Source organism: Ostrea edulis, chromosome 3, assembly GCF_947568905.1.
Source record: "Ostrea edulis chromosome 3, xbOstEdul1.1, whole genome shotgun sequence".
Taxonomy (NCBI): Eukaryota; Metazoa; Mollusca; class Bivalvia; order Ostreida; family Ostreidae; genus Ostrea; species Ostrea edulis.
In genome coordinates, this window is record NC_079166.1 from 2,189,080 (window position 1) to 2,203,867 (window position 14,788).

The 14,788-nt window shown below is 36.8% G+C and overlaps 1 protein-coding gene across 1 annotated transcript; it reads right to left on the reverse strand.

Annotated features, from left to right (window-relative positions):
* Positions 1 to 466: 466 nt before the first annotated feature.
* Positions 467 to 14,397, reverse strand: LOC125674036 (uncharacterized). Its single transcript, XM_048911048.2, has 12 exons — positions 14,014 to 14,397; positions 13,001 to 13,160; positions 12,228 to 12,398; positions 11,516 to 11,607; positions 9,626 to 9,852; positions 8,536 to 8,798; positions 8,095 to 8,320; positions 6,163 to 6,252; positions 5,564 to 5,772; positions 4,474 to 4,674; positions 4,204 to 4,378; positions 467 to 3,596 (listed from the first exon to the last, which is right to left on the reverse strand). Exons 1-12 carry the CDS (start codon positions 14,319 to 14,321, stop codon positions 3,487 to 3,489), a joined length of 2,232 nt encoding a protein of 743 aa, XP_048767005.2. The 5' UTR covers positions 14,322 to 14,397; the 3' UTR covers positions 467 to 3,486.
* Between the last annotated feature and the right edge of the window lie 391 nt (positions 14,398 to 14,788).

Genomic DNA, 14,788 nt, shown 5'->3' on the forward strand with positions numbered 1-14,788 from the left:
CCAGTCTGGTCCATTGCATTTTTCCCTTCCTGTTACATTTGGTGCCGTGACCAGGATTCGAACCTGTGTTGCAATCTTCTCCTTTACTCCATAACAAAGTTCATTAACAGAGGAATATGTCTGCATGTCCTGCTCTTCCCTTCCACTTTGATTAAAGGTAACAATGTTGTAATAAAGAAACATTAGAAGCAACATGCATGTACCACTATTTGGCACAATTTGGCTTATCATTAGATGATGTGTAAAGATGGATTACAAACTCAAGCCCATTCCATTCTCCAGGTTTGAAAGACGTGCAACGTTTGTTCTAGAGTTTGTATGTGTTAATCAGGTGACCAGTAACACCAATCGGCCACTTGTTCCAAATCACTTGATAAATTGTCCACTAACAAGAGTTGTCTGATGCCAGCTGCATTTTTCTATGTTTCTATGTAACTTCTCATTGATCTTTTGAATAAAACCAGCACTTAATTAATTTATTTATTTATTCTTATTCTCAGCAGTCCTTACGGAAATACTCCATCCATCACAATATTGTGTTAAAATGTATTTTCGTTGTCATATTAAACTTTTAAATAGTCAAAAATGATGCATACATTCATGTGTATCACTGATATACAATACAACAGAGGTCAACCAATCGTATCACTGATTACAATACAAAACAATCACACACAAAAACAACAGAGGTCAACCAATCGTATCACTGATTACAATACAAAACAATCGCACACAAACACAACAGAGGTCAACCAATCGTATCACTGATTACAATACAAAACAATCACACACAAAAACAACAGAGGTCAACCAATCGTATCACTGATTACAATACAAAACAATCACACACAAAAACAACAGAGGTCAACCAATCGTATCACTGATTACAATACAAAACAATCGCACACAAAAACAACAGAGGTCAACCAATCGTATCACTGATTACAATACAAAACAATCACACACAAACACAACAGAGGTCAACCAATCGTATCACTGATTACAATACAAAACAATCACACACAAAAACAACAGAGGTCAACCAATCGTATCACTGATTACAATACAAAACAATCACACACAAAAACAACAGAGGTCAACCAATCGTATCACTGATTACAATACAAAACAATCACACACAAAAACAACAGAGGTCAACCAATCGTATCACTGATTACAATACAAAACAGTCACACACAAAAACAACAGAGGTCAACCAATCGTATCACTGATTACAATACAAAACAATCACACACAAACACAACAGAGGTCAACCAATCGTATCACTGATTACAATACAAAACAATCGCACACAAAAACAACAGAGGTCAACCAATCTCGGTGTTCACACTGTAACATTATAATCAACGTGGGTTTTTTTTTTATTTAAGAACCTTTGTCTATACAAGACAAATCAGGTATAAGCAGCACAGATGTAAAATAAAAATTTTCTATATATAATAAAAATAATCATAGTAATTACAAATGTATTTTATCTTGTGAATCTTTGAAACATACAACCAATACACGTATCAACACTTCGCGAAAGTTACGTCCCTTGTCCGCCATCTCCCGGATAAAAATCGTATTTCCCTACGTTGGCCTTTGTAATTTTCCTATCTGTAGCTTTGACATCTGTTATTTTTCCATCAATTGCAGTTAACTACAATATGCCACAGATTGGGGCAACCCATTAACTTGTATGAAAACTTGGTAATTGGCTAAAATTCAAAGTAATAACATCTTACATTTGGTAAGGTAAAGAAGGAAAACTTGGTTTTTCACTGATTGACCTTTGGCTGACCCCGTAAAGGGACGTAACTCGTGGCGAAGTGTTGATACATGTATTGCTGGGGACAAACAGTTTTTTTTTTTTATAAATGTAATTCATTATATTCAGTATGTATGTTTTTATAACCACAGGGAATGAAAATCACTTTGCTGTAAGTGTGAATTATTATAAGCATGTTTGCTGTAACATTTGCTATAAATCTGCATGTGGAACGACCATCAACAGAACCACTCCTTATACTTTACATCTATATATTCCCATTAAAAAAGAATAATTTCTCCACCATTCATAAATCTATAGTTAACTCTTAGTGTTGCACTACACAAACACACGCACGACACATATACTAAATACATGGATAAATTCATAATGTCTCCACATCAAAATGAGATCCTCATAAAGTCATTGCACAAAATGAAATGGCACTATAAGATTGACTGGAATGTGTACATGGCTAAGTAGAGGACAATTGGGCCACATTGCTCACCTGAGCACTTAAATCTAAACAGACTTCTGCCGCTGTATGATGATGTAGCCCTTTTACCCACAGCATTTGGACTTTACCATCTTTCCCATTGTTATATATCATTTTAGCTTACCACAGATAGTTCTTATAAAAGCTGATATTCTATGACTATCGAATCAAGAATAAAAACAAGTAAAAAATTCCGATGAATAAGGGGTAAAATATTCTCTTTTCGAAAGGTTTATAATCCTAAAATCCATTTCTTTTTTAAATTACAATTTTAAATATTCGAAAATTATTTAGATTTTTTGTTTTTTGTTTCAGTAATTCATGTACATGAATGTACAACCATTAATGCATGCTTCTTTATCATCGACAAAACACAGTAAAAACAAATTACTGTTCATTCAGTCAATGAAACTGCGTTAAGTATGTGATTGTGGGCAAGAATGTTCTTATATTCTTTGAACCTCTCCTGTGACTCCATCCAGATTCCGAATATCATGTTGTGAACAAACTATAAACTACATCAGGCTGCTTGAATATTAGTCCCATTGTGCCCCATTCTAGCCCTGGGCTGCCCGGGGGCAGGATTGCTTGAATATTAGTCCCATGGCATTGTGCCTCACTCTAGCCCTAGGCTGCCCGGGGGCTCATACTTTGAACAAACATAAATCTTCATAAAGTAAGGAAGGTTTCAATGAAACAAGTTTCGATGGGTTCAGTGGTTCTCAAGAGGAGAGAACTATTTCCCCGGGGAGTGGGACATGACCTTAAATCCGAACGTCCTTTACCAGATGCCTTGTGGCAAGTTTGGTCGAGACTGATATTCAGTTCTTAAGAAGATGAAAGTGTGAAGCATTTATGCCAGACAAAAAAGACACTGGACAAAACTTGATCAGAAAACCTTGACTGAGCCTTTGACTCGGATGAACTAAAAAGTAAAAAGTACATATCTGAACATACTGGTTTCTTTATAATGAGGTAAAATGTAAATTACAGTAAAGTACATGTAAACTACAGTAATTTTTCTTTAAATGTAATTGGGGGGGGGTGGGGGTGGGGGGGTGGGGGGGGGGGGGGGGCTCAGTCTTCTTAACTAAGGAATAATACCCTATACTACATCTAAATACTATATTCTCATTCATGACTGTGACTGGAAGACATAGTTACATACACATTTCTCTTGTACAAGCACTCGTAAAAATACTGTTCATTGTGTTTTTGATTAAGATATAATCTTTTCTCCAACGATTTCAAACTGCCCTTGTAGGATATTGGAAGGAACGGTCACTTTCTGGTCCGGCTGCTGACCACCAGCATAGAGTTGAATATATCCTGCAAAAAAAAACCATAAAACTTCAGAACGTTGAATAATTCACTCCATTTTATCGGTGACCTTGACACTTATTCTCACAATGAGACTGAAGGTTGACATGACCATGCTTCCATTTAACTGGAACTTTGAGTGCCTAAGTGGGACAGAGTGGACCTACAGTCAGTGAGGAAGACGATAAAATGTATCAAAAGTGGCTTCTCTTTAAATATATAAATGTGAGAAATACAAAATACCATCAAAAGAAATGTTTTACTGAAGTGGAAACAATGTCATATTTGCAAGTAATATCTTAGATATGGTATTTATGACCAACGAAATTATGTGATAAAATAAGAATTTCATGTATTTAATTTGATTAATTAATTTAATTATCACTTACTTAGTTTGTGTATCAATCGAATTTGGGTGATGAAACAGCGGATGAGAAACTTACTGAGCACATGATGAATATCTGTCCCACTCACGCATGTAAACAAATTGTTTCACACCTTACTATATACTATAGAGTCCTCTAAAGGGAAACAACTCTGACGCATCTCAAAACTAGCGTGTTGAAATATTTACTATATCCAGAATACCAGAGAATAACGGTGACAGCTGTTGTACCTTGCTCGATGACGAATCCTACGCCGTCCCGCCACACCGCCATGCTCTGTGGAAGTATGGCAGTGCTGATGTCTACGTACTGCTGGCTTTTGATGAAGACCCTCTCAAACGCCACCAGCTGGACACGGGGCATCCTCTCTTTTGTCGACAACCATTTTATGTATACTTGAAATACCTAAATATGTGAGATAGATTTGATCTCCTTCTCATTTTGACTTCATGACATCAAATTATAATACTGCAAACAATGCTACACCCTCAAACTCTTACCTCATCCCCATCGAAAGGACCGCTGTTGAACAACCTGACCTGTACAACATTTGGAGCCCCGGCTTGGATCTTGGTAAGGAAGTAAAGCTTACTATACACGAAGGTGGAATAGGAGAGTCCGTAACCAAAGGGATACAGGGGTACCCCCGTGAAGTAGCGGTAGGTCCTCCTGTTCATCGAGTAGTCCGTCATGGAGGGAATCTATAAGCAACATCCTTTGACTTCATCTTCATCAAGTTGACAAGTATTCAATATACATGTATGTCATAGACTGAAGATAACCTGCATTAAGTTAATCACTAAAGAGAGGTTTTAAAAGTTAAGATTTCTTGGTTTTTATATGATGTAAGGGACCTTGGGAAGTCATGGCTTTGAGTTCCAGTCATATCTTGGCAGAATGTTTGTCTTGGATGCAGAGGAATAAATAGTGACTGCTCTTTTGCCAAAACTCTCAGCTCATACAGGTGAAAGTCACGAGTCTTAAAGATGAGATCTTAAAAACTGAGGTCCCGTGTCACGGCATGATAAAGAACCCTCAAATCTACAGCCCTGGGGCCCGTCTTACAAAAACAACTTACAACAAAGCCGCAAGTCTTAAATTGTATTACACATGCAGTTATTACTTGTAATGAATAAAGTAAAACTTTTCTAAGGCTTAATTTTCAAAATTTTTAAAAATACATTTTGCATTTGGAGTGAATTATCTTACAATAAACTTGAAAATTCCAGTATGTAAAGTTGGTCTTAAATTCTTTTGTAAAACGCGTCCCAGAATGTCTTTTGCGGTACTACAGCTAATGACGTCCTGATGTGAGTGAAAAATTCTCAAAAGGACGTTAAAAAAATCCAAATAACATTTTGCTAGGGGGAAAAGATCTAATCATAAAATTGTCCTTTACACAGAAACACCTCTGTAATTGCTAACTCACGCTTTAATATTTACAATGTTGTCCTTTACACAGAAACACCTCTGTAATTGCTAACTCACGCTTTAATATTTACAATGTTGTCCTTTACACAGAAACACCTCTGTAATTGCTAACTCGCGCTTTAATATTTACAATGTGGCTACAGCAAATTACAACCTCACCTGTTCAGCATATTTGTACCATGTGTATGGTAGTCTCCCTGCCGGATTAAACCGCCCGTCCTTCATAATCAGTGCCTCTTTGATGGCTTCTCCTGCGGCCTGGGCGGGAAAGAAACACTGGATAATGATTAGCACGCTCTCGCTCTCCTCCGCCCAGCTGATGTTTAATGGCCCCGCAGAGAACACCAGAAGATACACAGTCTTGTCGGCTGAAGAAAAAAAATTGAACATATTTCTATTATTTGAACATATTACCTAAACATATTTATATAACTTGAACATATTTTTATTATTTGAGCATATTTTTATTATTTGAACATATCAATATCATCTAAACATATTTTTATTATTTGAACATATCAATATTATATATGAATTACATATTTTTATTATTTGAACATATTTATATCATTTGAACATATATCTAATATGAAATTGACTAAGCAGATAATATTACATGTACTAAAAAGTAGTGAAATTTTGGAACACAGCATTGATTATTTTTCACTTCAGCTAACACGTCCACATTTCTGCTGGACATTCCTTGTATATATAGTCTTCCAGAATCATCTACAGAATCAGCGCAAGACAAAGCTTACTCATTGACACAACATCCTGGAGAAGTTGTAGCTGTTTCCCTGGTAACGACATATTCTTCCTGTCAACGTTCTCTCTTTCCAACTCTTTACCTGTTCAACATCAATATGATATCATTAAGGAAATCGTTGATGTAGAGTAAGTTACAGTAACCAAAAACTGTATTTGTTTATTATAATATGTATGCAAAGGACAATCAAAGATGAGAGAACTGATTTCTGAATATCTTAAATGTTTCACATGAATATAGAGTCAAACCTCGTTATCTCGAACTCGATGGGATTGAGAAAAAACTTCAAGATATCCAAGGATTTGAGATATTGAGGGTAAATTACATAAAAAATAATACTTAGAGAATAAGTGGTTGGGACTTCTGAATCACTTCAACATATCCGTGGTATTTGAGATATCGGTGTTTGATCAAATATAGATAATTTTTATCTGGTCCTCCTTCTCTGGTAGATCGTAAGACTTTTATACACAGTGACTAGGGCTCTGCTTTACTATCATAAGTCATGTACTACTGTAGATCGTAAGACTTTTATAAACAGTGACTAGGGCTCTGCTTTACTATTATAAGTCATGTACTACTGTAGATCGTAAGACTTTTATACACAGTGACTAGGGCTCTGCTTTACTATTATAAGTCATGTACTACTGTAGATCATAAGACTTTTATACACAGTGACTAGGGCTCTGCTTTACTATTATAAGTCATGTACTACTGTAGATCGTAAGACTTTTATACACAGTGACTAGGGCTCTGCTTTACTATCATAAGTCATGTACTACTGTAGATCGTAAGACTTTTATAAACAGTGACTAGGGCTCTGCTTTACTATTATAAGTCATGTACTACTGTAGATCGTAAGACTTTTATAAACAGTGACTAGGGCTCTGCTTTACTATTATAAGTCATGTACTACTGTAGATCGTAAGACTTTTATACACAGTGACTAGGGCTCTACTTTACTATTATAAGTCATGTACTACTGTAGATCTGTTGGTTAGTGGATATTGACAGTAATTAAGCCAGAATTTTTAATTTCTTCAGTAAACAGAGCCATGAAATCGTAAACACAGAAATAAAATTCACAAGTATATTGACCTAGTCGATCATAAAAGCTGGACAATTGCTACACTGAATGGGATCAAATGTTGTGACTCAGGAAATAAATTTGTTTATATAAGTTGTGTTTGCATAGATAGAATGTTCCATCGATAAAGTGATAATATCCTACGGACCTGGTGGTGAGGGCCTATCCCGAGACATAGTTAGATTATTCTACTCGAGACATAGTTAGATTATTCTACTCGAGACACAGTTAGATTATTCTACCCGAGACACAGTTAGATTATTCTACCCGAGACACAGTTAGATTATTCTGCCTGAGACACAGTTAGGTTATTCTACCCGAGACACAGTTAGATTATTCTACCTGAGACACAGTTAGATTATTCTGCCTGAGACACAGTTAGATTATTCTACCTGAGACACAGTTAGATTATTCTGCCTGAGACAGTTAGATTATTCTGCCTGAGACAGTTATATTATTCTGCCTGAGACACAGTTAGATTATTCTACCTGAGACACAGTTAGATTATTCTGCCTGAGACAGTTAGATTATTCTGCCTGAGACACAGTTAGATTATTCTGCCTGAGACACAGTTAGATTATTCTACTCGAGACACAGTTAGATTATTCTGCCTGAGACACAGTTAGATTATTCTGCCTGAGACACAGTTAGATTATTCTGCCTGAGACACAGTTAGATTATTCTACTCGAGACACAGTTAGATTATTCTGCCTGAGACACAGTTAGACTATTCTGCCTGAGACACAGTTAGATTATTCTGCCTGAGACACAGTTAGATTATTCTGTCTGAGACACAGATTATTCTAACAAGTTTAAGTTTTTTTGATGATGGCTGACCTGTTCCTAAACACACTACCACCAGATCTGCTCCTGTAAGGGCCGTCCTGACGTCGTTCTGGGAGTAATTCAAGCACGGAGTACCGTCTAAACAACCTGCAGCGTAGTTCATAGAAAAGTTTAGCTCCCCGAGATCCGTCAGAGGGGTTTTCACGAAACTGAAGTCCGTTGTTGGGGAATAGTCACCAAACATTTGGTCCGTGTTGTTGGCCATTGGTCCAATAACCTGTTTGGTATCAATTACATGTATTCAAAATATATCTCCCACCATTGATACTTTGAATGGAAAAACTTTGGTAAATCCTACTCTCCACAAAAAGAAAACAATTTTATCAAAAGTTATATGGACAAAAAGGATATCCTAACTCAAGAGCTGCCATCAACTTTTATTGTTTATTTCTTTTGCACTTCATACTTTCTTAATGAGTAAATTTTACATACTGCCATTCTTTCTGAAGGAAATCCACCAATCAAATGCTTCCTACTAAACTCTGATGGTCTTTTCAGCAGCACCATTGATTTAGCAGCTGCTGTAAGAGAAAGCTTCCTGTGTTCCTCGCTCTGAATGACTGACAGATTGACAGATGAATACGGGTTCATTTCGGGGGGATCGAACTCTCCCAGCCTCATTCTGGTGTAAAACAATGGCTTCACCCGATTACGAACAACAGACTCCTCCAATTTTCCACTCTTAACTGCATCACCTTCAGAAAATAAAGAAATTTACCCTATCATGTCAGAACTCCTCAGAACTGTACCTTTATCAGGTTTTTAACTTCAACCACAAATGATTTGCACATAAATACTGTAGATTTCTAAATGTACATGAGGAATTTATTATCGCATTCATGAGAGGCATCACTCGTGAAATAGAAATACTCACTTTTAATTCTCTGTTGCTAAAATACATGTAAGAACTCTTCATTAACAGACGACACGCGAATTCATGTTCACGAGATCAGACGTGTATATGAGTCATTTTGCCGTATTCGCGTAAAATATTACGGAGTCTACAGTAATATTACCATCATAACTTTAGTACACTAGAAATTGTACTGCCTGTCCAAGTTCAGTTTTATTCAGACATGACATCTTAACTTTTTGAATCACTCCTCTCCACATGGAAAATTCCTTGTCATATTTGACAAAACATGTGTAATGTTTCATTTCACCAACTTATGAGTCTCACGATTTTTACTGATGATCTTATAACAGAAGATCAATTTCATTATCAGGTGTATATGAGATAAACCTATAATTCTAATAAATTTTTTCACAAAATATCCTCTGGTTTACAAGACTATTTACCAATGGCATCAGCTAGTGACAATTCAATTAATTACAATAAAAATACTCATTTATAGAACTTTGTCACCAAAAATTCATCTAAAGATTGCTGGCAGTGCCAAGATATTCAATAAAGTTAGAAATAGAACTCTCAATTACTAAAACCTATAGATAGCCAATGCATGTAATAAATGAATTGATCTGTAATGTTTTAAAAATGATAAAGACATCTAAAAGTCTGTACCAATTCTCAAGAAGATGGGGTCTGTAAGATTTGTGGACAGTTCCAGATTACAGCCAGCATTCACTGAGCCGGCCGCAGCGTCCAGTGTGTTGTTGTAGTAGTGGTGGTACGTAATCTGGTTCTCTATGGCCCCCTCGTCACTGACCACATAGCCCGTAAAGTTCCACTCCTCTCGCAGAATGTCAATCAGGAGGAGGTCGTTACTGCAGGCTGGAATCCCGTTAATTCTGGAAACAGGCACCAAAACAAAGGTTACTGCCATTTGATATCTAAAGGGGCATTAACCGTAAATTTGTCACCAAAAATTGAATTAAATGAAAAGAGCTCTGCAGTATATACATGTATTTCAGTAATAACACCAGTAATCAATTATCTCAAACACTTCTTAACCTCAAAACAGGCACATGAATATGTGATGTTGGATTTTGTGATCTTGAAGATAATAATTCTTATCCACCATATCATTCAACTTCCTAATGATATATTTCCTTTAAGATTGATGCAAACTTACTAAAAACACTGATTAACTGGTTTGGCTGTGAAATGCAATTTCTTTAATTTTATAAAAAGTAACTACAACACTCCTGTAGGAAAAACATTTTTAGATTCAACTGTTTGTAATAACTGGAACAGATATCACATATCCATGTTGCTGTGTGAGTCAGGAGAGAACTGAATTTTAAAGGGGCACTAGCTGTGGGGGTGATGACAACCATTTTTTTCTCAAAATCTCTCAATTGCATAGGAATATATATATATATACTTATAAAAACATTTATTTTGTACAAAAACAAGAGAAACTTAATAAATAAAACTACGTTAGATAATCACTTTTTAGTGTTAAGAAGGTGTGATTCTAAGACTATAAAAATATGAAGAAACTTAATTCTGGAAGGAAGAGACCAACTCACAGCTGGTCTATAAGAATGTTTTTTTAATAAGGGGTTAGCACCTGCCTTCCTGTATTACTATATTAATTGACACCAACCTATTGTAACAAAAAGGGTTTATTCAACCCTGTGTACCAAGATTATATGACCTAATTGCCTCGTTAATCTTGAAGCAACATGTCGTAAGGCTAATTAGGTCCCAGCTTCTCTGTACATATAAAGTATTCCCGCGGGAATCCAGGCTAGAAGAGGTCTTCAGTACCCCCTTGCTTGTAGTAAGAGGCAACTAAATGGGGCGGTCCTTCAGATGAGACTGCAAAAACTGAGGTCCCGTGTCAAAACAGTTGTGGCAAAATAAAGATCCCTCCCTGCTCAAAGGCTGTAAGTGCCCAGCATAGGCCTAAATTTTGCAGCCCTTCAACAGCAATGGTGACGCCTCCATATGACATGAGCGAAAAATTCTCGAGAGGGACATTTAACAATATACAATCAATCAACAAATAGTACAAACTTGTTGTAGCTGCACAGTAGGCTATAGGCTCCTGCTTCACACACTAACCTGTTGTAGCTACACATTAGGCTATAGGCTCCTGCTTCTACACACTAACTTGTTGTAGCTACACATTAGGCTATAGGCTCCTGCTTCTACACACTAACTTGTTGTAGCTACACATTAGGCTATAGACTCCTGCTTCTACACATTAACCTGTTGTAGCTACACATTAGGCTATAGACTCCTGCTTCTACACACTAACCTGTTGTAGCTACACATTAGGCTATAGGCTCCTGCTTCTACACATTAACCTGTTGTAGCTACACATTAGGCTATATACTACTGCTTCTACACATTAACCTGTTGTAGCTACACATTAGGCTATAGACTCCTGCTTCTACACACTAACCTGTTGTAGCTACACATTAGGCTATAGACTCCTGCTTCTACACATTAACCTGTTGTAGCTACACATTAGGCTATAGACTCCTGCTTCTACACACTAACCTGTTGTAGCTACACATTAGGCTATAGGCTCCTGCTTCTACACACTTTTTAAATGCTGGGAGAAATGTCAGTCTTAAATCCCGTATTGACACCTGGAAAAATAATTCAAAAACATTGAAACTTCTCACTACTTCGACAATGTCACTTTCCGGTATGTCAGATACCACTACTAACTACAGGTGTTTGTGATGAGAACCTCTGATGTGTCAAAGTGAAAGCTCGATCTCCCTCATGTAGCTATAACATTATAATGATGCCAAAGGTTCAGACATATTGTAATACCAGTGCAAAGCTTGTCAATTTTTTTTATAATTTTTTAAAAATCTCTCTGATTTTCTTTCAGTTTGCAGGTTTACAAATCGTTTAAGTAAGCCATTTTGGGGTATGATCTTCCAGACGAGTGTTCTTTTGTTTCTGCATTGCAAAACGTAATACAGATTTTGATAATTATAGTTTCAGAATAAATTCCTTAAGATTAACCTGTATAATTTGCGAGTAATGGGAGAGAAATAATATCCATTGTGTGATACAGAAATCTCATCCTCGTTGTTCTATATATTCATATTTCACTCATAAAATCAACAAACCTAATCCCTGTCCACAATTTCCCCACCCCTCAGGGAGATTTCCCCAATCTCACAAATTGTGATTTACTTGCAAAAAATATATTTTAAATCATTAACACATATTTCAAACTCATTCAGCATCACACCTTTGCATCAAAGCTCATTCTTGACACTGGGATGTCTTCCGGGCCACCGTGCGCATCAAAATGTTTACATCCAGCGTTAGCTTGTACGTATCTGTCATTGTCACCCTGCAGTCCCCTCACAAAGTAGTCAGCATACATCCCTGAGAGGTACGGATCCTCCCCATAGGTTTCCTGTGTGATACAATCATCATAAAAACCCAATTCTTTACATAAAATACTGACTTCTGTACAACCATATTTATACTAGCACTAATACCAAGTGGTTCTTCCAGTATAATATGCTCTTACATTACATATTATTACTGGTCGACAGGGGATGCTTACTCCTCATAGGCACCTGATCCCACCTCTGGTGTGTCCAGGGGTCCGTGTTTGCCCAACTATCTACTTTGTATTTCTTATAGGAGTTAAGAGATTGATCAGTGTTCATTATCTTCACGCTTTCATTGAACAGTTTGCAGATGGAAAGAAAAAGCAAACTTTTTGTCACTGTAACATATCCATACATGTATAAGTCATACGAGGATGACACCCATACCCCAAAAATATTGTCAATTTCAATCCTAAGTTTTGGTGTATTAATCACTCCCCAAAGAGATAATTAAAATGGGATTTCCTCACACATTTTAATAGTCCTTCACAAAATTCACAATAAATACTCACTTTCAGATTCCTGAAGGTTGGTATGACAACTAGCAAATGCTCTTATCAAAAAGTTAGTCCAGAAACTAGAAATATTGCCACAATTCAATACATGTATAATGCAGACATACTTGATTTCTCCCCCATAATGGGTGCCTCATAATGTTTATTACAGGACTAAAACAGCTGAGTCCCGTGTGGTCTGAGAAGATCCCCCGCTTTACAAAATCATTGTGCTTTGCTCTCACTTCTGTGGCTGCAGCTTTTGAGACATTGTAGATAAGATCCTTGCTGGGAAAAGAAACATTTCTGTTGAATTTTTGGCCATTGTGTTTGACAGTGAAGATGTATATACACGTGTGACCAAATGTCACAATATTTGCTGTGGTTATTTGAAATTCACAAAAACTGCCTTTCAAGACATCCATACATCAAGTTGAAAAATCAAAATAATCTATTACACAGATTAGGAAAGGAGTACGTGTAAAATAAAAATTGTCTTTGAATTCTGAGTTTTGATGTACAGTGTGCTGTGACCATCCCCGGAAAACTTTCCCAACCAATTAATTCATAGTGTGTTTGACCCCCCCAACCCCCCCAACCCCCAAAACACCTAACCCTGCCCATTTATTCTTAGTGTGCTTGATCACCCCCGGGAGAAAAAAACCCTAACCTTGCACATTTATTTGCCATGTTCTATATCATGCATATTGTTTTCATTTTCATTTTAGTATGTATAATGTTAAAACTTCCTTAAATAATTATTTTTGGTGAATTTGGGACAACATTATAGGTGTACGCCTTATCAGACAATGACAATTCATACAGCCGGCTTATGACAAATTAAATGGAAAATTAAAGTTATTGAGTTAGGCATTCTAACATTATTTGCATGTGTGCATCAAAGAATTCAAAGTCATTGGGGCTCAGTCGCTAGAGTATTTACTTTGTGACCAGGAAATCCCTGATCAGGCCTCGACCAAGTCAAATACATCAAATATAGATAGTGACTATAATTTTCCTTTGCCTGCAAACACACAGCATTTAGTGATGGGTCTTGACATTTAGATACGAGTGAAAATTTCTGGAAGGGACGTAAAATAATCAATGCTTTTCAGGTCCACCCCATGCAAAGTAAACATACCTAAAGGCTGCCGCAAGCCCAATAGCCTGGGGGAAAGATGTGGCATTTCCCGCTTCGACGTCACCTCTCAAGCATTCTGTATTCCACTGGTACGGTCCGATCCCTAGGCTCTCGATGGCGGGGGCGGGTCCTCCATTTTTCCCTGCACCTCCACGTGCCAGTTGCTGAATGATTTGATCCAACGTCAACCTGCCGACCAAATCATCCACTCTTTCGGTCCACGAAAGTGAAACATTCCTAAATGGATAATCTGAGAGTGTCGGCGATATATTTATCAAACTGATGTAAAAGACGCACTGCCATAACATTGTACCGGACAAATTCTTTTGGTCTTTATGTTGGTTTTGTGATAAGGCTCCGTTTCTTTCACGTGACAATAAAATAGTAAACACACACACCGGATGTATAATGTGGAATGCTAAATTTTAAAACGAGAAACTTATATCCGGGTTTTAATTTATCAATTTATCATTAATTTATTCATTCAACGTCTAAGAAATGTGATAGTGTTGAAAAAACTGACATTGATCAATGTTGTCCATGAATATCAAAAGTACGTTCGAATTTATTTCTGGGATGTCTGTCAGTCAGTCTGTCAGTCTGTCAACTGCGTGTATATGTACATAGTCCGAAATATCCGCCGTATTCCTGGCTTCTTCTTTTTTATGATTTTGATGTTTACCGTGCCAGGTAAATATCAAAATCATAAAAAAGCCAGAAAACGTCATATATTTCGGACTAATATATAGAGGAACTTTGCTTGTGACGTGTACAA